This window comes from Procambarus clarkii, chromosome 81 (genome assembly GCF_040958095.1).
Source record: "Procambarus clarkii isolate CNS0578487 chromosome 81, FALCON_Pclarkii_2.0, whole genome shotgun sequence".
Classification (NCBI taxonomy): Eukaryota; Metazoa; Arthropoda; class Malacostraca; order Decapoda; family Cambaridae; genus Procambarus; species Procambarus clarkii.
In genome coordinates, this window is record NC_091230.1 from 23198863 (window position 1) to 23222519 (window position 23657).

A 23657-nucleotide genomic window follows, 5' to 3' on the forward strand; every position below is an offset into this window, starting at 1 on the left:
GGTGCAGTCGCGCCTCCACAGATCTCCAGTATCAGCTCTTGATACTGGAAATGGCTCAAGAGGGCCACCACTTACGGGATATTCATGCCCGTGCCACCTTTTGGGTGGCTTAATCTTCATCTTCATCACCTTACGGCATAATGCCTTCAGCTTCTTTACCACTCTGAGATTGTTCTTTTGATTACTTGTCGTTTCCCTATTTGCTCATTGAAGATGGTGGGTGTGAAGCCTGAGAAAAGTATGTACTATCTTAGCGGCAGTGCCACTCTTCCAGCACACCTCATTTCACCTAACGAAAATGAGAGATGAAATGTTTTAAATATGTCAAGGTGTGTGTCGTCGGGTTGTTGATTTGTGAAACCAAATACCGCGTAATAGGATCCCTTGATTGTTTCAAGCGTAGGTTAGACATATATATGAACGAGATTGGATGGATATATAAATAGGAGCTGTCGCGTATAGTCCAACAGGCCTTCTGCAGTTACCTTCATTTATTTATTTATTTTATTTATTTATTTATATACAAGAAGGCACATTATCTAGATATGTACTATGCACGATAGTACATAGTTTACGATAGTACATTTGTTCTTATGTTCTTATGATGCCCCAATTTTCCAGCTGTTACAGACCTCAGACCCTGCTGGTAGGTTATCTTGAGGTTATCTTGAGATGATTTCGGGGCTTTTAGTGTCCCCGCGGCCCGGTCCTCGACCAGGCCTCCACCCCCAGGAAGCAGCCCGTGACAGCTGACTGACACCCAGGTACCTATTTTACTGCTAGGTAACAGGGGCATAGGGTGAAAGAAACTCTGCCCATTGTTTCTCGCCGGCGCCTGGGATCGAACCTGGGACCACAGGATCACAAGTCCAGCGTGCTGTCCGCTCGGCCGACCGGCTCCCAGGCAGGGACGACTCCCAGGCTCAAGAAAACAATGCCTGGCTGCTGAGTGTCAGACATGTGCTGAAGCAGAGGAGATATGCGAGAAACCAGGCGCCGGCGAGAAACAATGGGCAGAGTTTCTTTCACCCTATGCCCCTGTTACCTAGCAGTAAAATAGGTACCTGGTTGTTAGTCAGCTGTCACGGGCTGCTTCCTGGGGGTGGAGGCCTGGTCGAGGACCGGGCCGCGGGGACACTAAAAGCCCCGAAATCATCTCAAGATAACCTCAAGATATGCTCCCGGTGGGCCTGAGGCCTGCACGGAGAGGAGGGAAAAGGAGAGACGGGGAGCAATAAGGTACTGGCAAGAGGATGGGAATCTTTGTCTTGGAAGGAGTGGAAAGGGAAGAAGGGAAGGTTGGTGGATGGAAGGTGACGAATACGGGGGACTGGAGTGGCACTGCACACCAGTGTGTGTGGGGGCAACCCGTTTTCGCACTTGCTTATAGTCAATATTGGCTTATTTAATAAGTGCATATGTGACATACTAATTGATTGAGAATATTTTAATTTACCTTGAAAAGCTTCATAGAAAACGCCGACCTCACCTAACCTTCTTAGTATGTTAAGAAAGTTGTGAATGGGGTTAGTTAACTTGAGGATGTGTTGAGGGTCGAAAGAGTGGAGAGTGAAAGGTGAAACTTATTTTAGTAGAAGGAGAGGGGTAGGGGTGAGTATTTGAGTGGGTGAGGATACTTTGGGTGAGTCTAAAGGACTGGTATGCACGGTGAGTATCTGTGAACGCTGCGAGGGAGCTACACACATGTGAGTATAGTGTTGCAATAGGGGTGGAGGTGTAGGGGGGGGGGGGAGTGTGGAAGGGGGGAGAGGGGGTGCCGTTATGGTGAGGGTCGCTGTGTACTCACCTACATGTGCTAGACAGGTCGAGCTTCGGCTCATAACACTGCCTTGTCAAACGTGGACATGTTTTAAAGTTTGTTTTGGTCAACAGAACAGTCCATATTTAGTACATACCCGCCACACACACACACACACACACACACACACACACGCACACACACACACACACACACACACACACACACACACACACACACACGCACACACACACACACACACACACACACACACACACACACACACACACACACACACACAACGTTATACGCTCCATAACTTATGTTGTAGATATCGGGACATTCTTATTCACTGCAATATGACTTAGTTCCCACGTTTTTTATTATATTTTAATTTAAACTTTGTGTATGGAGTTAACTTCAGTCACTTATACTTCTAATACATTTCACTTGTTGTTGATTTGTCAGTGAAGACGCCCTTTCTGACATCCTGGCCAGTCTCTAGTTTCCACGAATGACCCTATGTTCAGCCCCTAGCTGTTCCTAGCTTTGTTCTGCTGTTCCTAGCTTTGTTCTGCTGTTCCTAGCTTTGTTCTGCTGTTTCCTGGCTTTGTTCTGCTGTTCCTAGCTTTGTTCTGCTGTTCCTAGCTTTGTTCTGCTGTTTCCTAGCTTTGTTCTGCTGTTTCCTAGCTTTGTTCTGCTGTTCCTAGCTTTGTTCTGCTGTTTCCTGGCTTTGTTCTGCTGTTTCCTAGCTTTGTTCTGCTGTTTCCTAGCTTTGTTCTGCTGTTCCTAGCTTTGTTCTGCTGTTCCTAGCTTTGTTCTGCTGTTTCCTAGCTTTGTTCTGCTGTTCCTAGCTTTGTTCTGCTGTTTCCTGGCTTTGTTCTGCTGTTTCCTAGCTTTGTTCTGCTGTTTCCTAGCTTTGTTCTGCTGTTCCTAGCTTTGTTCTGCTGTTCCTAGCTTTGTTCTGCTGTTCCTAGCTTTGTTCTGCTGTTCCTAGCTTTGTTCTGCTGTCCCTAGCTTTGTTCTGCTGTTCCTAGCTTTGTTCTGCTGTTCCTAGCTTTGTTCTGCTGTTTCCTAGCTTTGTTCTGCTGTTTCCTAGCTTTGTTCTGCTGTTCCTAGCTTTGTTCTGCTGTTTCCTAGCTTTGTTCTGCTGTTCCTAGCTTTGTTCTGCTGTTCCTAGCTTTGTTCTGCTGTTCCTAGCTTTGTTCTGCTGTTTCCTAGCTTTGTTCTGCTGTTCCTAGCTTTGTTCTGCTGTTTCCTAGCTTTGTTCTGCTGTTCCTAGCTTTGTTCTGCTGTTCCTAGCTTTGTTCTGCTGTTCCTAGCTTTGTTCTGCTGTTCCTAGCTTTGTTCTGCTGTTTCCTAGCTTTGTTCTGCTGTTCCTAGCTTTGTTCTGCTGTTTCCTAGCTTTGTTCTGCTGTTCCTAGCTTTGTTCTGCTGTTCCTAGCTTTGTTCTGCTGTTCCTAGATTTCCTAGATTTGTTCTGCTGTTCCTAGCTTTGTTCTGCTGTTCCTAGATTTCCTAGATTTGTTCTGCTGTTCCTAGCTTTGTTCTGCTGTTCCTAGCTTTGTTCTGCTGTTCCTAGCTTTGTTCTGCTGTTCCTAGATTTGTTCTGCTGTTTCCTAGCTTTGTTCTGCTGTTCCTAGCTTTGTTCTGCTGTTCCTAGCTTTGTTCTGCTGTTTCCTAGCTTTGTTCTGCTGTTCCTAGCTTTGTTCTGCTTATCCTAGCTTTGTTCTGCTGTTTCCTAGCTTTGTTCTGCTGTTCCTAGCTTTGTTCTGCTGTTCCTAGTTTTGTTCTGCTGTTCCTAGCTTTGTTCTGCTGTTCCTAGCTTTATTCTGCTGTTTCCTAGCTTTGTTCTGCTGTTCCTAGCTTTGTTCTGCTGTTCCTAGCGTTGTGCTGCCCTTTCCTAGCTTTGTTCTGCTGTTCCTAGCTTTGTTCTGCTGTTCCTAGCTTTGTTCTGCTGTTTCCTAGCTTTGTTCTGCTGTTCCTAGCTTTGTTCTGCTGTTCCTAGCTTTGTTCTGCTGTTCCTAGCTTTGTTCTGCTGTTCCTAGCTTTGTTCTGCTGTTCCTAGCTTTGTTCAGCTGTTCCTAGCTTTGTTCTGCTGTTCCTAGCTTTGTTCTGCTGTTTCTAGCTTTGTTCTGCTGTTTCCTAGCTTTGTTTTGCTGTTCCTAGCTTTGTTCTGCTGCTCCTAGCTTTGTTCTGCTGTTCCTAGCTTTGTTCTGCTGTTCCTAGCTTTGTTCTGCTGTTTCCTAGCTTTGTTCTACTGTTCCTAGCTTTGTTCTGCTGTTCCTAGCTTTGTTCTGCTGTTTCCTAGCTTTGTTCTACTGTTCCTAGCTTTGTTCTGCTGTTCCTAGCTTTGTTCTGCTGTTTCCTAGCTTTGTTCTACTGTTCCTAGCTTTGTTCTGCTGTTCCTAGATCTGAATAATTTTGTTCTAGTTTGTCAATTTTCCACTCCTCCCCCACCCCCCTCCCTCCTCCTCCTCCTCCTCCTCCTCCCCCTCCTCCTCCTCCCCCTCCCTCCTCCTCCTCCCCCCTCCTCCTCTCTTCCAGTGTGGTGAGGTCCAGTTCCCTTAATTTTTCGTTGTATCTCAGTCCTTTCAGTCAGGAACGAGCCTTGTTCCATATTCTGAGACACTTTCAAGTTTGGCCTTGTGCTTTTACGGGTGAGGGTTCCATGCCGAAGCTGCACATTCAAGAGTGGGTTTCACATACTTTGTGTATTGGGTCTAGAGAGCTCCTTTCTCAAAATTTCTGACGACTACACGTGTAAATAAAATAGTTAGTAGTTAGTAACAGTTGATTGATTGACAGTTGAGAGGCGGGCCGAATGAGCAGAGCTCAACCCCCGCAAACTGTTGATGTTTCAGATTTAGCTACTCAGAACGGAGTGTCCATGTAGCACGGGCTATGGTGAGCCCCGCAAGCACAACTAGGCGAATATACACACCCACACAAACATCCCCCAGGACGCAGCCCAGGTGAGGTGCCAGGAACATATTTACTGCCAGGTGAACAACGGCACTAGGTGAAATAAATTGTGACTAATTATTTCCGTCTCTGCCGATAATCGAACCCAGATTTCTGGATTGTGAATCGCGGAGACAAACCACTCGGCCGCGAGACCCTGTGTGAGGGGGGGAGGGAAGGGGAGGGGGGGGGGCAGTCTTCGCAGCCTAGGGGCCAGATTCACGAAAGCACTTACGCAAGCACTTACGAACGTGTACGTCTTTCTTCGATCTTTGACGGCTTTGGCTACATTTAGTAAACAGTTTACAAGCATGAAAACTTCCCATTCAACTGTTGTTATTGTTATAAACAGCCTCCTGGTGCTTCGGAGCTCATTAACTGTTTATTAATTGTAAACAAAGCCGCCAAAGATTGAGAAAAGATGTACAGGTTCGTAAGTGCTTGCGTAAGTGCTTTCGTGAATCTGGCCCCAGCACCACAGGAGATGCTGGAGATAAAACTGGAGTAGGACAGATGTTTAGGCAGTTTGTTTCCTGGAGATGTGTGGTGGAGTGACAGCCGCATCACGCAACAAATCCCACCGCTAATAGAGCTAGATCTCTCTTAAATCCCCCCCTTGTAGATACGCAATCCAAATCTCAATCCTTAAATCCCCAATACATGCGGGCCGATGTGCTGGAATTTCTTCGCAGAATAAACTCCAACGTAGTCTAACCACTTGGGCTGGACGGTAGAGCGAAGGTCTCGCTTCATGCAGGTCAGCGTTCAATCCCCGACCGTCCACAAGTGGTTGGGCACCATTCCTTTCCCCTCGTCCATCCCAAATCCTTATCCTGACCCCTTCCCAGTGCTATATAGTCGTAATGGCTTGGCGATTTCCAATGATAATTCCTCCCTTCCAACAGATAGTGTGAATGTAGTTAATTAACAGGTTGTTAATTATCTAGTTAATTACCTTGTCGTAACTGCTGCTTCTGCCGCTGGACACGGTCTGGAAGAGGGAACTATCAGGAGAACGCACCAAGCCATGACGACTATATAGCACTGGGAAGGGATCAAGATAAGGATTTGGGATGGACGAAGGGAAAGGAACGGTATCCAACCACTTGTGGACGGTCGGGGATTGAACGCCGACCTGCATGAAGCGAGACCGTCGCTCTACTGTCCAGCCCAAGTCGTTGCAAGCCTCTTACAAGACCTGTCTTGCCTCAGAGTCTCAGGCTCTCCAGGTAAGAATACCTTCACAGAGATAATATTGATACTTTTCCCGTGTCTTACTCGGGATATTGTGTTATATTCAAGCTCTTTTCCAAGTGAATAAACACAAGATCACTGTAACTATTTACTACCTTTAACTATTTGAGACACCCCTTACCCAATGCCCACTAACACCCCCACCTTCACCCCCCCCCCAGTTACAACTGCCCCTTCCCCACACTCCCTCCAACCCAACCCCCCCCTCCCCCCCCCCCCATGTGCACACATCAACATCAACTCTTCGGGGTTAATCCCCACCCTCAAATAGTGCCCAGTTTTCCCGATTCAAGCCTGATTTGTTTAACTCCACCCTCATTGTTCCTGTTCCGTGCGTGATACAGGCACCGCGTCCCATCTACGGGAGATCCCGTCTGCCCGTCCCACCTTTGGGATGTCCCATCCGCCCAGCCCACTCTCTCGAGCGTTCAAAACATCAAACTAATGTAAATTGTCTGAAGCTAGCCTAACCTTGGACCCACGAATAGAAAACGGGACATCAGATCATTTTTGCGAGCCGTGATATGATTTTTAATACATCAAATTTTGGCCTTAGGGGGGGATTTGGATAGCAAAAGACGATGTACTATTCTCCCTTTGTCGGTACAGCGACAACCTTGCTTCATGCAGGGTTGGCGTTCGATTCCCGATGGTCCAAGGGAGTATAGACAACATTCCCTCGTTCTCACATCGTTGTTTTCCGACCATGTAGTCATACCGACTTGCCACTTTCTTCTGATAATTATCTCTCTCTGCAGGGGGGGGGAGTCCACACACATACACACACACATACACACACACACACACACACACACACACACACACACACACACACACACACACACACACACACACACACACACACACACCTGCGACAACAAGCCTTCACACCTGGGTCGCCTTAGCCTAGTGGACCTGACCACCCCTCACAACCCCTCACACCACAGCTAAACGATAAAAAAAATGTAAAATATTTGAGCAACACAAAAATGTAATATGGCGACTGTAAATTACAAAATACTTTTACTAGATAGAATATTAGTTCCACAAGCTTGCACAATAATTACATATATAAGCGTATATTACAATCCATTACACAAATCCAAATGATTACACATCACACGAAGCGCCAAATACGTATTTACATGGATGATATTCAGCTAAATCTAACTGCTTGTCAAGGGTCGATTAAGGCAGCGTCTGGGATGCTCTCGGACGCAGGTTCGAATCCTCGTCACGGCCCTTGTGGATTTGTTTGCTTGTCAAGGATGTTTCAGGCTAGGCTATTGACCAACTGTGGGGCTAGCGCTTGACCGCGAGAAGACCGCTTGTTAATAGGTCACACAGCCACCAAGCATTTAACGTGTCCAGTTACGAAACCTGTACATCTCTCCTCGATCATGGCAGCTTAGTCTGTATTTACTAAGCATTTACGAGCTCTGAAACTTCGCAGTTCAAGGTTATTATTATTATTTTAGGCAACCTCTTGGCGCCTCGGAGTTCATAAACTGTTTAATACACACTAAGCTGCCATGACTGAGGAGAGATGTACAGGTTTCGTAGGTTGACGCGTAAATGCTTGATGAATACTGGTCCACATTAGCTCCGATTTAGCTAGGCTAAGCCAAATTTGACTAGGTTAAGTCAGATTTGGCTATATTAAATCGGATTTAGCTAGATTAGGTCGGATTTGGCTAGGTTAATACAAATTTGGTTAGGTTAAGTTAGATTTGATTAGGTTACGTTCGATTTGGCTAGGTTAGGTATATTTTCCTAGGATAGGATAGATTTAATTAGGGTAGGTCAGATTTAGTTAGAATAGGTCAGATTTAGTTAGAGTAGGTCAGATTTGGGTAAGTTAGATAAGATAAATAAGAAAAGCAAGACTCATCGTTTCCAGATTTTCTGGCTCGTAGATCATGTGACGTAGAGGCCAGACAACTCTTGATCGTAAATCAATTTAGGACGCTAACTATTTAATTGACTTGGACCCATTAATTGAAATGATGCAAGTGTGTGGCATTAGCTGCCAGGGAGGACACATGCACAAATGTTTCCTGTTAGTGTGCAGGTGGTGTGCACTCCCCCCCCCCCACCCCCCACCCCACCCTAAACACCCGTGAAACTAATAATAATAATATTTACCAGGGAATCACAAAGGGGCTATACCGTTGTGCAAAAATCAATCGAGCTCTCTAGGAATTCGAACGAGAGTTCTGGGGCCAGATTCACGAAAGCACTTACGCAGGCACTTACGAACCTGTCCATCTTTTCTCAATCTTTGGCGGCTTTGTTTACAATTATTAAACAGTTAATGAACTCCGAAGCACCAGGAGGATGTTTATAACAATAACAACAGTTGAATGGGACGTTTTCATGCTTGTAAACTGTTTAATAAATGTAACCAAAGCCGTCAAAGATTGCGGAAAGATGTACACGTTCGTAAGTGCTTGCGTAAGTGCTTTCGTGAATCTAGCCCCTGGTTCTCCCTAGCCGCGCACCTTAACCCACTAGGCTACGATATGCCATATAAGTAATTTATCCTGAGATTCTACTGAATTCACTTGGGGCCCTGAGGCACCGAGTAGATACCAAATCAAGTTTAGTACGGAAGTAATTTGTAAAAAAAAAAAAAAAATGTTTTGGTGTCAGCTCGATGCCTCAACACCCCAATTGTTTTCAGTAGATTTAAAGGTTAAATTACTAATAAATATCGTGATCTAGTGGTTCAAGGAGTGCGGCTGGGGGGGGGGGGCGGGCCAGAACGCTGGTTCGAATTCCTAGAGAGCTTGAATGATTTCCGAATCACAGTCTCCGTGGTGTAGTGGTAAGACACTCGCCTAGCGATCCGCGAGCGCTATGTCATGGGTTCGTATCCTGGCCGGGGAGGATTTACTGGGCAAATCCTTAACTGTAGCCTCTGTTTAACTCAACAGTAAAATGTGTACTTGGATGAAAAAACGATTCTTCGCGGCGGGGGATCGTATTCCAGGGACTTGCCCGAAACGCTACGCGTACTAGTGGCTGTACAAGAATGTAACAACTCTTGTATATATCTCAAAAAAATAATAATAATAATAATAATAATATTAAATGGTATTTATATATAAACATTTGAAATAATGATAGAGTGGAGTATTGTCAGGAACACGATGTTATTTATATACAGCCACTTTAATTTGTCTTTCAACCGATTGGGAATTTCTAGCTAGGGTCATACCACTTAAGTAGAAAGATTTTCAGGTCATGCATCCCGTTCTGCAGAACAAATTCACAACTTCTCTCTATTTAATGACGTGCATCGTCAATGAAGTCTCTTCTCAACTTGGTGTTAACACAGGAAATTAATTGTGAGAAGTGTGTAACTAGGAGAATGGGTCACGTGATTAGCTATGAGAGAGGATCAGTTGGTGTGTAACTAGGTCAGCCTTCACCCCAACGAGCTGTGCCCACTGTACAAGACCAACGCACAGTGTTCAGGTCAAGCCGCAGTGTTCAGGTCAAGGCGCAGTGCTCAGGTCAAGCCGCAGTGCTCAGGTCAAGCCGCAGTGCTCAGGTCAAGCCGCAGTGCTCAGGTCAAGCCGCAGTGTTCAGGTCAAGCCGCAGTGCTCAGGTCAAGCCGCAGTGCTCAGGTCAAGCCGCAGTGCTCAGGTCAAGCCGCAGTGCTCAGGTCAAGCCGCAGTGCTCAGGCCAAGCCGCAGTGCTCAGATCAAGCCACAGTGCTCAGATCAACGACAAGTGTTACAGGTACACCAAATATTGCCATCAGCGTAGAGTGTGAGCGCGCGAAGACCACAAAGAGTTCACTAGTGTTTACCAACATGTCCCGCGACACGTGACATTTTAATTAAACAGTGATACGGTTCATTCCTCCCAGTGTCTAGGCTGACGTTTATATCAATGTTATTACTTTTATACATTTTGCGACTTTTTTTTAATCACAAATGATTATTATTTCATTATTATAATGTTCATTGAGTCTTAACACATTTAATTAGTATTAGAAGAGTATCAGAAGAAAGGAAACTGCAAATGGCCTATTGATCTATGAGAGACAGCTCCTACTTATGTTCAGCCAAACTCATTCATATATACACGTCTAACCTAAGCTTGAAACAATCCAGAGGGTCTCATGTCTATTAGGTTAGGCGGAAATTTGATCCACAAATCAACCACCCTATACCCAAACCAGTATTTACCCAGGACCTTCGCCGATTCTAAACTTATCCAATTTATACCCCATTGTTTAGTGTTGTATTTGTAGTTAATATTTTAAAACATTATTTGTTTACTCTTTGTTATATCCTTTATTAATTTACATCATAGCATCCCTCACTCTTCATTCTTCTAGAGAATGTAAAATTAATTTGTTTTTTCATCTTTTCATTTGGGGCGGTTTATAATCCCTGTGACTAACCCAATCATCCTTCACTGCGTGTGCTGTGAAGGATGATAGAGGATGAAGGATGAACACGCATGCTCCCCCTCGCAATTAATACACAAAGTCCTCTTACACGCTTCCCCCTCTCCCCCCCCATAATTAATACACAGAGTCCTCTCACACTATACACCGGATAACTATTGTATTTATTTCCTTTATCAATGGATGTATATGTGTTGAAAGTGTACTTTCCCCTCAGAATATATGTGTTGAAAGTGTACTTTCCCCTCAGAATATATGTGTTGAAAGTGTACTTTCCCCTCAGAATATATGTGTTGAAAGTGTACTTTCCCCTCAGAATATATGTGTTGAAAGTGTACTTTCCCCTCAGAATATATGTGTTGAAAGTGTACTTTCCCCTCAGAATATGTGTTGAAAGTTTACTTTCCCCTCAGAATATATGTGTTGAAAGTTTACTTTCCCCTCAGAATATATGTGTTGAAAGTGTACTTTCCCCTCAGAATATATGTGTTGAAAGTGTACTTTCCCCTCAGAATACAACGGTAGACTGTTACATACAAGTACACCCCCCAGTGTTGACAGCTCTGCCCCGTAATTAAAGCAGAGGTTGAACTACTGTCAACAACACATTAATTAGCAGCGTCTTTGTTCGTGTTAAATAACATTGGTGTGAAGGCAATAGGCGTAAACTAAGCCATACACAACTAATTTACGTAAACTTTTACACATACATAACACGCATTTACACACACACACACCAATTCTTTACATAAAGTTGAACAAATTTCGCATACATAACACATATTTACATATGAAAATGCACATTTACATGTAACAAAATGTATTAACATGACTCCCATTTACAAATCGACATAACAATACTTACACAACACACATTTACACAAACACAAAACACACTACATACACTTACACATACCCACATTTATATATACACAAAAATACATGCATACAGCAAACACTTGACAAAAATTTTAACACGTATATACTAACCAAACCACACATGTGCACACACCAGACACATAATACACCTGACACATATATAGTACATCTCATTTCACACTCCAAAGCCACACATACCCAATATAATTACACATATACGCAACTCACACACACACACACACACACACACACACACACACACACACACACACAGAAGAGTTAGGGGGGACATGATCACCACATTCAAGATTCTGAAGGGAATTGATAGGGTAGATAAAGACAGTCTATTTAACACAGGGGGAACACGCACAAGGGGACACAGGTGGAAACTGAGTGCCCAAATGAGCCACAGAGATATTAGAAAGAACTTTTTTAGTGTCAGAGTGGTTGACAAATGGAATGCATTAGGAAGTGATGTGGTGGAGGCTGACTCCATACACAGTTTCAAGTGTAGATATGACAGAGCCCATAGGCTCAGGAATCTGTACACCTGTTGATTGACGGTTGAGAGGCGGGACCAAAGAGCCAGAGCTCAACCCCCGCAAACACAACTAGGTGAGTACAACTAGGTGAGTACACAAGAGAAACCCAAATCAAATAAAATGCACATACCCAACATACTACCCAACAAATCCAACATACCCAGCAAATCCACATACACAAGCACATATACTTACACATACAGGTTATTACCCATACAGTCTATTTATTATACACAATCTACACACACACACACAAACACATACAATCAATTACATACAACCTACTTCAATACACATTACACAGCTTCACATTAAAAAACAAAACATGTAATATACTTGTCTTGCCAACCACAACAACCCCCTCAACCACCATTATCTGCAGTACATCTTACTTACTGGACTCTTTACCGTATTATTAAGCGGAAGCTTAAGGTCGCTTGATGATGTATTTATAAATCTTAACAGCTGTTAATTAAAGCGGCAAGCTTATAGTACTCAAAATATGTATAGGAAATTTCCATGCATATATTGAGTTGAATGTATATATATATATATATTCTGAGGGGAATGTGTGAATACAGTGAAAGAAATACGTGGATACATTGAAAGAATGAGTGTATAAATTAAAAGAACACATGTTTATACTGAAAGAATACATGTTTACATTGAAAGAATACCTGTTTACATTCAACGATTACATGTAAACTGTTCTCTCCAGTTCGTCACTGAAACTGGTATGAAGTCATAAGAGGTCACTGAAGGTTATGTCAGGTCATGAGGTCATAAAATCTTGAGTGAGGTTATGAGAGGGGCGACTGAAGATTGCGTGAGGTCAAAAGGAGTTCGCCAGCTCCATATTTTTATGATATATCACGAAATCAGACGAATATATATGACTGAAAACTGCAATTAGCGTCGATTGACTGAAGGTCTCGAAGAATTATGGGAAACCGGCAACATTTATGATACGGGTGGATGGTAACTATATGAACTTATGTAACATGCGGCTTCGGAAAACACACACACACACATATACACACACACACACACACACACACACACACACACACACACACACACACACACACACACACACACACCTGGGAATTAATTAACCGTAGAAGTTCAGGTCATTTTAGTCCGTACACAGTTTGGGCCAATCACCGCCACCAAGGCTCCGACGTAATTATGGGAAAAGGTACACACACACACACACACACACACACACACACACACACACACACACACACACACACACACACACACACACACACACACACACACACACAATTATGAGGAGGATTGAAACAGAGGATGATAGTAGGAGGCTACAAGATGATCTGAATAGACTGAGTGAATGGTCCAACAAATGGCTGCTGAAGTTCAACCCGAGTAAATGCAAAGTAATGAAACTAGGCAGTGGAAACAGGAGGCCAGGCACAGGATACAGAATAGGAGATGAAGTACTTAATGAAACAGACAGAGAGAAAGATCTAGGAGTTGATATCACACCAAACCTGTCTCCTGAAGCCCACATAAAGAGAATAACATCTGCGGCATATGCGAGGCTGGCTAACATCAGAACGGCGTTCAGGAACCTGTGTAAGGAATCATTCAGAATCTTGTACACCACATATGTAAGACCAATCCTGGAGTATGCGGCCCCAGCATGGAGCCCGTACCTTGTCAAGCACAAGACGAAGCTGGAAAAAGTCCAAAGGTATGCTACTAGACTAGTCCCAGAACTAAGAGGCATGAGTTATGAGGAAAGGCTGCGGGAAATGCACCTTACGACACTGGAAGACAGAAGAGTAAGGGGGGACATGATCACAACCTACAAAATCCTCAGGGGAATCGACCGGGTAAACAAGGATGAACTATTCAACACTGGTGGGACGCGAACAAGGGGACACAGGTGGAAGCTGAGTACCCAAATGAGCCACAGAGACGTTAGAAAGAACTTTTTCAGTGTCAGAGTAGTTAGTAAATGGAATGCATTAGGAAGTGATGTGGTGGAGGCTGACTCCATACACAGCTTCAAATGTAGATATGATAGAGCCCAATAGGCTCAGGAATCTGTACACCAGTTGATTGACGGTTGAGAGGCGGGACCAAAGAGCCAGAGCTCAACCCCCGCAAGCACAATTAGGTGAGTACAATTAGGTGAGTACACACACACACACACACACACACACACACACACACACACACACACACACACACACACACTCACACAAACCACACTTCCTGTGGTGGAGGCTGACCCCATACATAGCTTCAAGTGTAGATATGATAAGAGTCCAGTAGGCTCAGGAACCTGTACATTAGTTGATTGACAGTTGAGAGGCGGGACCAAAGAGCCAGAGCTCAACCCCCGCAAGCACAAAGAGGCGAATACACACACACACACACACACACACACACACGTTGAACTCTATGGTGGCTGGGTGGTAAGGTGTGTGGCTAATGTTTTTGAAGTCGCAAGTTCAAACGAAATGAGAATAATACTTTTTTTTAGTTTCAAAGCGTTATATGACAAAGAGTGCTGGGTAGACGGGACACCACGAGCGTAGCTCTCATCCTGGAACCACACTTAGGTAATTACACTTAGGTAATTACACTTAGGTAATTACACACACACATTGGATATTTCTGGAATGCCAAAAAGTCTTTGACTCAGTACCTCAAAAGAGATTATTATAGAAATTCAGAGTCAGAGGAGAGTAAGCGGAAAAGTCCTAACATGGGACTGTTAAGGAACCACCTCAGTAGCTGTAAATTTAATCTACATATGCAAATTAATTACTACATATGCCTTAATCACTTTATGCAAAAGTAATTAATTGAAGAACTGCTGAACAGAGCAGATGAACAGCTGGACAAAATACACGAAAAGACAACACGGTACATCACAAGAGCGTTTACGGTTACAAACAGACTGTTGTGTCAGGAACACCGCATATATGCAACTAAGAAACCCCCAGCACAAAGTTTAAATTTCTCAGAATGTGTAGAAACCACAGATGGCACAATTTACGTGTTCTCAGTAGATGTAGATACCACAAAAGGGTCAGTTTACGCGTTCTCAGGTAACACAACAAGAGGCACAGTTTACATGTTCTCAGTAGTGATAGAAACCACAAGAGGCAGAATCTTCATGTCCTCAGTAAATGTAGAAAACACGAGACGGTTTACCCGTTTTCAGTATTTACAGAAAACACCACACACTCGCGCTCGCGTAGTTAACAATAGCACTCGCAAGTTAATTCCTTAGGCAGGTGTGTGGTTCCCGAGGCACAGCTAGGCGCTCACCGGCACAGCTAGGCGCTCACCGGCGCACCTAGGCGCTCACTAACACAGCTAGGTGCTCAGTGGGGCACCTAGGCGCTTACTACCGCCCGCACACGTGTCAACCACCTGTGAACGTCCACCTCCAGCGCCTCCGTCCCCAGTTGGTGCGCGGCCACGTGTGAACCGCAGCGCGAGGCCGCCGCTGAGTGAGAGCGCAGGTGAGGTCGGCGCACAAGGCCGCACTGCCTATAACCCCTCCCCCCCAGCCACCCCGCATGCGGCGGCCGAGGGGGAAGGGGAGGAGGGGTGGATGGGGGGAGAGGGCGTCAGTCAACCCTGTGCTCCGGGGGGTAGAGTGGTGGCGGTGGTGCGCCCAGAGAGCCAACCCGTGTCCTCGTGGAAGGTAATGGGGCGAGGGGAGAGAGGAGAGGGAGATGAAAGAGGTGCTGAGAGAGAGAGAGAGAGAGAGAGAGAGAGAGAGGGAGGGAGGGGGGAAGACAGGTAATAGAATAAGCAAGTGATAAAGATGCGGGGATAAGCTGGCGGTGATTGATAAAGAAGGGAAGGAGGTGGCGACTCGTATATATATAGGGCTTCCAGTTACTTATTTTGGCCTTTCCTGAAATGACACTTGGGCTGGACGGTAGAGAGACGGTCTCGCTTCATGCAGGTCGGCGTTCAATCCCCGACCATCCAAGTGGTTGGGCACCATTCCTTCCCTCCCGTCCCATCCCAAATCCTTATCCTGATCCCTTCCCAGTGCTATATAGTCGCCATGGCTTGGCGCTTTCCCGACAATTCCCTTCCCTTCCTGACAAGGAGGTTAAAAATTGGCCCTATGGCGATCGACCAATACTCTAGGGATTTATTTACATACAAGAAGCTACATTGGGTTTATGAGAGTACATAGCATTGATGCTTTTACAGTCTTGTAAAGCCGCTAACAACGCATATAGCGCTTCGGGCAGGTCCTTAATCTACCAGATAATTTTTAAGTTAAGATAGGGAGCCGGTCGGCCGAGCGGACAGCACGCTGGACTTGTGATCCTGTGGTCCTGGGTTCGATCCCAGGCGCCGGCGAGAAACAATGGGCAGAGTTTCTTTCACCCTATGCTCCTGTTACCTAACAGTAAAATAGGTACCTGGGTGTTAGTCAGCTGTCACGGGCTGCTTCCTGGGGGTGGAGGCCTGGTCGAGGACCGGGCCGCGGGGACACTAAAAAGCCCCGAAATCATCTCAAGATAACCTCAAGATAACCCTCGTATGTTCTTGTCTGGCCAGACATCTCTTCTCGGGCCACACCACCACTCCCTCTCACTCCCTCTCACTCCCTCTCACTCACTCTCACTCCCTCTCACTCGCCCGCATCATTCTTGCCTCATTTAACACTTCGTTTTTCTTTCCCTAAATCTTCTCAAATGCTCATTTACAGTTAACGACACTGAAGGCATCGCCCGCGGCTCCTGGCTCATGGGGTGCTAGGACACAGGCATGGCTCCCAGTTCTTGGCTCATGGGGTGCTAGGACACAGGCGTGGCTCCCAGTTCTTGGCTCATGGGGTGCTAGGACACAGCCGTGGCCCCCAGTTCTTGGCTCATGGGGTGCTAGGACACAGCCGTGGCCCCCAGTTCTTGGCTCATGGGGTGCTAGGACACAGCCGTGGCCCCCAGTTCTTGGCTCATGGGGTGCTAGGACACAGGCATGGCTCCCAGTTCTTGGCTCATGGGGTGCTAGGACACAGGCATGGCTCCCAGTTCTTGGCTCATGGGGTGCTAGGACACAGGCATGGCCCCCAGTTCTTGGCTCATGAGGTGCTAGGACACAGGCATGACCCCAGTTCCGGGCTCATGAGGGTGCTAGGACACAGGCATGGCTCCCAGTTTTTGGCTCATGGGGTGCTAGGACACAGGCATGACCCCCAGTTCCTGGCTCATGGGGTGCTAGAACTCCCCATACGCTTTATCCTCCCCCTCTACAATCTCTAAACCCTGATCTTTTGTTCCAAAACAATAAATTGCTGAACAAGGCTTCTAGACCCAGTCAGCGCAAGGTCTAGACCGCTCACCATTCGCTGAATATTTGCAAGAAACTATGATGTAATCAGCTACCTCATCCCTTTGTGTGTATTTTACCTCAATAAACTTATTTCAATTTCAATTTCAATTTCAATGATGTAGTCTATCACTCGCAGAACTAAACACAAGTCCCAAATAAAGAAGTGAGGAGATCTATCGTTGTCTATGAGAGCATCCGTTGGTCTCTTGCTAAAAAATATATCACGTAAAACGTCGGTTCATATCTCCTTAGACTAAGTCAACCTCTCTTACTGCTTCTATCACTAGATAATGTGCCCGTCTTTCTCTCTCTCCCTTTCTCTCTTTTTTTTTTCTCTCTCTCTCTCTCTCACCCAGCAAACAAACAAGGTTATTAAAACGTCCTTATTACTGTGGTTATTTTTAACACGACGTCGTAACGACGTCGCGGTTACGTTTGTTTGTGTGCTAAACAGCTTAAAAGCTTTAAAAATAGAACATCACTTAAAAGTAATAAACAAGCGTAAAACTTGTTGGAACACTATGGAAAACCTACTCTCAACGCTGTCATCCTTCGGGCTTAAAAATGATCTGTGTCATTATACGCGGTGTGGCTTCTCGGTCCTTCCCGGCTGGTGCTGGAGGGTTCACCTTCCGCCAGTCTATCGCCAAGTTCGTCTGTCTATCGCCAAGTTCGTCTGTCTATCGCCAAGTTCGTCTGTCTATCGCCAAGTTCGTCTGTCTATCGCCAAGTTCGTCTGTCTATCGCCAAGTTCGTCTGTCTATCGCCAAGTTCGTCTGTCTATCGCCAAGTTCGTCTGTCTATCGCCAAGTTCGTCTGTCTATCGCCAAGTTCGTCTGTCTATCGCCAAGTTCGTCTGTCTATCGCCAAGTTCGGTGTTGCGCAATGTGCTCTTCCCTCGCTTCTCTTTTGTCACCTTTCCTTAATAATCGTCAGAGCATCTGATGCCTTGCTGGTGACACCAGTTTTCACTATTGCTTCACCCATTAGTCACAGTCTTCTAAATCTCGCCTTTTGCATTCCACATCTTCTTTGGGTTACTTGTTATTTATATAATAAGAGTGTTTGAGAAAATCCGTAGGCGCCGTGATGAGGATTCGAACCTATGCGATTACCAGCTGTACTACGTGATCTCGTGCCTCAAAGCATCTAGCATTATCATAAGCATTGCGGTCATTCTCGTTTTAATTGGAAATTTGGAAGTGCATCTATTAGCAATGAGTGTCTTCAAAGTAATTGATAATTTTCTTCATTTTAGAAGGCGTTTCTCTTGTAATTCCCCACTAGGCAAGTCGCATTCATTCGTATTTTGAGTAAATCTGTTCGGCTCAGCATTTGACCTACATCAGTAGCTAACATGACCTCACCAGCTGACCTACCATCACAACACTGACACGGCCTGATCAGCTGACCTACCATCACAACACTGACACGGCCTGATCAGCTGACCTACCATCACAACACTGACACGGCCTGATCAGCTGACCTATCATCACAACACTGACACGGCCTGATCAGCTGACCTACCATCACAACACTGACACGGCCTGATCAGCTGACCTACCATCAAAACACTGACACGGCCTGATCAGCTGACCTATCATCACAACACTGACACGGCCTGATCAGCTGACCTACCATCACAACACTGACACGGCCTGATCAGCTGACCTATCATCACAACACTGACACGGCCTGATCAGCTGACCTACCATCACAACACTGACACGGCCTGATCAGCTGACCTACCATCACAACACTGACACGGCCTGATCAGCTGACCTATCATCACAACACTGACACGGCCTGATCAGCTGACCTACCATCACAACACTGACACGGCCTGATCAGCTGACCTACCATCAAAACACTGACACGGCCTGATCAGCTGACCTATCATCACAACACTGACACGGCCTGATCAGCTGACCTATCATCACAACACTGACACGGCCTGATCAGCTGACCTACCATCACAACACTGACACGGCCTGATCAGCTGACCTATCATCACAACACTGACACGGCCTGATCAGCTGACCTATCATCACAACACTGACACGGCCTGATCAGCTGACCTACCATCACAACACTGACACGGCCTGATCAGCTGACCTACCATCACAACACTGACACGGCCTGATCAGCTGACCTATCATCACAACACTGACACGGCCTGATCAGCTGACCTACCATCACAACACTGACACGGCCTGATCAGCTGACCTACCATCACAACACTGACAGTGAAGCATCACCCCTTCTCTCCCGTGACCAAACATGGCTGACGTGTCCCGCTTCTCCCACGACTCTTGCTCTGAACACCTCGCCAAGTATATAACTATTCATGTTGTGAGAGTGAGGAGAGCCGCTAAGGCTCTACGGGCAGAGAGGCTGAACATGAGGCTCTCATGAGCCCTCATGACTCCATTTGCACTCATCTTAAGGGACAAAGTACCCCCCCAATACCCTCCCTAGCACCTTCAAGACCCATTTGATACCCTCTCTTCACAAGTCTTTCCCAAGATAAGCCGCGATTTTTTTTTTCCTCCATTGGCCATGTAATACTGCATGACAATGCTGTGCAATACAGGAGGGTAGAAATAGCCAAAGCTACTCTATTCCTTTGAGATGTATTTTTTTTCTTGTCTCAATAAACATACTTGAATTTAAATACTGCGTGGGCCAATTTGCCCCTTTGGCTAGTCACGACCGGTTTCTCACAACAGGACAATGACCGTATCCAATGACCGTATCAATCTCACTGTATCACCGTGAGAAAGGAACTGGTACACAACCATTCACGGATCAATCACAGACCCATTACCACTGCTAATCGCAGACCCATTACCACTGCTAATCGCAGACCCATTACCACTGCTAATCGCAGACCCATTACCACTGCTAATCGCAGACCCATTACCACTGCTAATCACAGACCCATTACCACTGCTAATCACAGACCCATTACCACTGCTAATCACAGACCCATTACCACTGCTAATCACAGACCCATTACCACTGCTAATCACAGACCCTTATAACACTTCCTCAACATAATGGGGTCAGCAATAAAGGATACTTAAAAGCAACACAGTTTGCTGAAATAATATTTGAAACATCTGTGTATTTACTATTTGTATCTGCAGAATCGAGCTATTAGCTCTTAGACCCCGCCTTTCTAACAAATTTATTTTTCATCTATTATGTCTACTATATATACTTCTCTTATACACGCGAACGCACACATGCCCAGGAAGCAGCCCGTAGCAGCTGTCTAACTCCCAGGTACCTATTTACTGCTAGGTGAACAGGAGCACCAAGTTGAAAGAAACTACGTCTGTTTCAGCCAAGGCCGGAAATCGAACCCGGGCCCTTAGGACTACGACTCCCTAGCGCTGTCCACTCAGCCGCGAGACCACCTCCGGGTGAGGCTGTGTGTGTGTGTGTGTGTGTGTGTGTGTGTGTGTGTGTGTGTGTGTGTGTGTGTGTGTGTGTGTGTGTGTGTGTGTGTACAGACTAAAGGCCTAACTCATTGATGCTACAGCATTCATGTTTACTTCATTGAAATACAGTATTTTCATTTCAAAATAATAATACTTCCGCTTCAAAATTTATCCCACCATTTCTAAATTCCTAACCCACCACAATAACAACTCTCTCTCTCTTTCTCTCTCTATCACAAAAGTTCTGTTGACTATAAAAACCACATGTCTTATAAACTCCTCAATCTCCACTTTAAATCTTAGCTACACTAACCAAGTTGCTGATGATATTCGGCGGGCCAAGTAGTGAGCACCGGGTGGAGATTGACCTGGAGACAATACAGGTGACTGTTATACACCTACACCCTCCCTGCTCCCCCCACCCCACGCCCCCACCCCTCCCAGCCCGCTCTCCCAACAAGTGTATCAGCCACATGACATACACACACACACGCCCTCAGGCGACTCTTACAATCAATACATGCTGAATACGTACACGTACACACACACACACACACACACACATATATGAGTTACGAGGAAAGGCTGCGAGAGATGCACCTTACGACACTGGAAGACAGAAGGGTAAGAGACATGATCACTACCTACAAGACATGATCACTACCTACAAAATCCTCAGGGGTATTGACAGGGTAGACAAGGATAAACTTTTCAACACTGGTGGTACGCGAACAAGGGGACACAGGTAGAAACCGAGTACCCAAATGAGCCACAGGGACGTTAGAAACAACTTTTTCAGTGTCAAAGTAGTTAACAGGTGGAATGCATTAGGCAGTGATGTGGTGGAGGCTGACTCCATACACAGTTTCAAATGTAGATATGATAGAGCCCAGTAGGCTCAGGAATCTGTACACCAGTTGACGGTTGAGAGGCGGGACCAAAGAGCCAAAGCTCAACCCCCGCAAGCACAAATAGATGAGTACACACACACAAGCCTAATGCTCCCATGCAGAGTAACTAAATACTATTTTCTCCTCTTCCTACTCTTAGTTACACAGAGTTACCAACTCTTAAGAGTCCATCAGGGACTTGCATATGCAAATTAAAATATATTAACACTAGTTCAACCATAGAGTTTACAACAAAAATATATTACGTCATCAGCAACATTAACACACGGAGTTTATTTTGTAAAAAAAACATGCAGACGAGGAGTCACAATAACGTGGCTAAAGTATGTTGACCAGACCACACATTAGAAGGTGAAGGGACGACGACGTTTCGGTCCATCCTGGACCATTCTCAAGTCGATTGTGAGAATGGTCCAGGACGGACCGAAACGTCGTCGTCCCTTCACCTTCTAGTGTGTGGTCTGGTAAAAAAAAAACATTATTTAAAGACATTAAACTAATAACAATGATTAAAAATAATTTACCCCCCCCCCCTCTAACCTCTCACTAGGGAAAAGACATAAGAGAAAGCATTACAGAAGTCTTCAGCAGAGACATGAGCAGCTGTGACGGGGCGCCCTCGCCCAAGGCGCGCTGACACAGTAGATAGGTCCTCTCTCTCTCTCTCTCTCACGGCACCCTCACATACACACTTGTGATTACACTCCTTACTCTCCCTCACACCTCCCTCACTTCCTCTCTTCCCTCTCTTTCTTGCTCTCCTTCCCTCTTGCCACTCTTCATCTTTCTTCTCACTTTACCTTTCATTCTAATTTTATCTTATTCCTTTACCGCCTTCTCTCTTCCTTCATCTAATTAATTCTCTATTTCTTTCCTTCCTTCACTAGGCACCTCTCCATCCCTCTTTTTTTGCTTTGTAATTAACAAATTCAGAAATATCCTCATTTATACGGCAATGTTAGACTATATGAAGGGCTACAGAGTTTATGTTATCAGCTAACAATACGACACTAAGATCCCCATCTTGCAGGATGCTTTGTCATACCAACAGGTAACGAGTTAGTCTAGATTGACACACTCTCGATACATTATAAGGCTATCCTCAAGCCCGCCAGAGTGGTTCCCAGTCGTTACAACGCTCCAGGAACCTCTACCTGGTTCCAGGTACCTGCTACACTGGCTCCAGGTACCTGCTACACTGGCTCCAGGTACCTCCACCTGGCTCCAGGTACCTCCACCTGGCTCCAGGTACCTGCTACACTGGCTCCAGGTACCTCACGCCGACAGGTATGGTCTAATCATTCCCGCAGCCGGGGACAAGAAGCATGTACTTGGGCTCATGGAGAACCCCCTTACACCAACTCCTGACACCTTTGTCAAAATACAACCCACAACAATTGCCTGCCTCCTTTGGTGTCGGTGAAGAGAGAGGGGGCCGCGTGAAACGTGCACAACCGTTTCTGTCCTTCCCGGGGACTGAGCCCGAGTCTTTCGATTGTAAGCCTAGGGCGTAGACCACTGTACATGTGAGAGCGTAACCCAGTTCCTGCTAGGAGTTTACTTATGGAGTAAACTGTGAGCAGGATGGAGATATTCGTAAACAAGCATTGTTTCTCTTGTGATCTTCCTCGTCCTCCTTCACCTCTTCCTCTCTCTCCTTCCTTACCTCCTATTATCTCTCTTTCAGACAAAGTTTGTGGTCAAATGTGTCAATATGGAAATCCTTGTAGCTGCCTTTGCTGTGTTATGTTAATACACGAGAGTAAGTATGGCAGTCGTCTGTATGACCAGGAGAAAGTAACTATCAAAGAAGGCATCAAGCCGGGAAGGCTATGCAGCATTGATCAGGAGGAAGGCATCGCGAAACACCGCGTACGCCCCCTTCACTTCACACTTCTGTATGAGCCTGTATTGTGAAGAACTGTACATCAATCCTCTTTACCATACCTAAATATACATATTTAAGAGACTCCGATTGATTGATTGATGAAGATTAAGCCACCTAAAAGGTGGCACGGGCATGAATAGCCCGTAAGTGGTGCCCCTATTGAGCCATTACCAGTATCAAGAGATGATACTGGAGATCTGTGGAGGCGCGACTGCACCCTGCGTGATGGGAGATGTCTCCCTAAA

At 45.6% G+C, this 23657-nt stretch overlaps 1 protein-coding gene across 1 annotated transcript in view; it reads left to right on the forward strand.

Moving 5' to 3' along the window:
- LOC138358093 (uncharacterized) overlaps positions 1-9816 on the forward strand; it is a 24326-nt gene extending 14510 nt beyond the window's left edge. Inside the window, exon 3 of the mRNA XM_069315573.1 lies at positions 9400-9816. Within this exon, the coding sequence (XP_069171674.1) occupies positions 9400-9816 (417 nt within the window). The remainder of the gene's footprint in view (positions 1-9399) is intronic.
- Positions 9817-23657: the final 13841 nt, after the last annotated feature.